This window comes from Cyprinodon variegatus, unplaced genomic scaffold, assembly GCF_000732505.1.
Source record: "Cyprinodon variegatus isolate N-32 unplaced genomic scaffold, C_variegatus-1.0 Scaffold7516, whole genome shotgun sequence".
Lineage (NCBI taxonomy): Eukaryota > Metazoa > Chordata > Actinopteri > Cyprinodontiformes > Cyprinodontidae > Cyprinodon > Cyprinodon variegatus.
In genome coordinates, this window is record NW_015157969.1 from 135 (window position 1) to 1,206 (window position 1,072).

At 50.4% G+C, this 1,072-nt stretch overlaps 1 protein-coding gene across 1 annotated transcript; it reads right to left on the minus strand.

Annotated features, from left to right (window-relative positions):
- Positions 1-245: 245 nt before the first annotated feature.
- Positions 246-698, minus strand: LOC107081573 (DNA polymerase subunit gamma-2, mitochondrial-like; the record flags this gene model as incomplete). The annotated part of the gene is made up of 2 exons (XM_015369732.1): positions 528-698; positions 246-431 (listed from the first exon to the last, which is right to left on the minus strand). Coding segments are annotated over exons 1-2 (357 nt in total), but the record flags the coding sequence as incomplete, so codon positions are not given.
- Positions 699-1,072: the final 374 nt, after the last annotated feature.

The following is a 1,072-nucleotide window of genomic DNA, read 5'->3' on the forward strand; positions in this document are numbered from 1 at the left end:
AGTTGAAATAAGAATCATTTACTTTACCATTGAGTTACCAAACAGAAAACATAAATAGTCTAGAGCAGAATTGACCAATCAGAGACCTCCTCTCTGCGGTCACCTAAAATTTTGGGGAGGTGTACAAGTGTTTCTGCAGAAGGTGGGGTGGACATATCTGCGTTGACTGCGACACACATGCAGACGACCGGTTTTCTGAGCAGAAACCCAGCTGAGAAGAATGGGTGTAACAGAATGAGGCGGACCTGTAGTTTGCTGCGGACCCCCTTGTATGTCTGCAGAAGTTCTGCGTCTCCTCGACACCATAGTGTCTCCAGGGATTCGGGACCCCATGGGAAATTGAACAAGATCTTCATCCCCCGAGACGCCGTCTCTTGAAGCTCGTTCTCAGGCACCTCAATGCTGCTGAAGTCAGAGGGGGACAGGGCAAACTGGATAGGAAGAAAAGGACACGACAATGGAGGCGCTGAAACCAACGGCTAAACGTGGGGATGGATAATCTGGTCGTTATCATTCCGGTTCCTCACCTTCCTCCACCACTTCAGCCTCTGCCGTGCCCAGTGGTCCAGCCACTGGGAAGAGGTGCGGGGAGAGCAAAACCACACCAGAGACGTCTGGTTGACCTCAGCGAAGCTGGCAGCAAAGAGAAACAGATTCTCAGTCGAACTGCAGACAAACAAACTCCCACCGTCCTTCATGCAATGCTGGAATAACTTGTTCCACATCCAGCAGATCCAGCGTTTTCAACTGAAGAGTCGCTATTGCTGCTGTAGCAACACAATCAACTCACTGATGGTCCAGTTTAAGACCTACGTGAAGACCGTCTTAGCGGCAACACCCAACGTGACCGCACCACCCACGAAAAACACACAGGCGGCCGCGCCCACAGCCGGGGCCCATGCGCATCCGCCGCAAACCGGCCGCGAGCGCCGCAGAACCCCCCCAAAACGCCCCTGAACGTCTTCTGATCACTTTAAAGGAAAAGTCCGGTCATATTCAGAATTCAAACTTCTGAAAGTTCTTTAGATATAAAATTATTCCATCCTGTTCAATAAATGATCAGTGTTTTTAA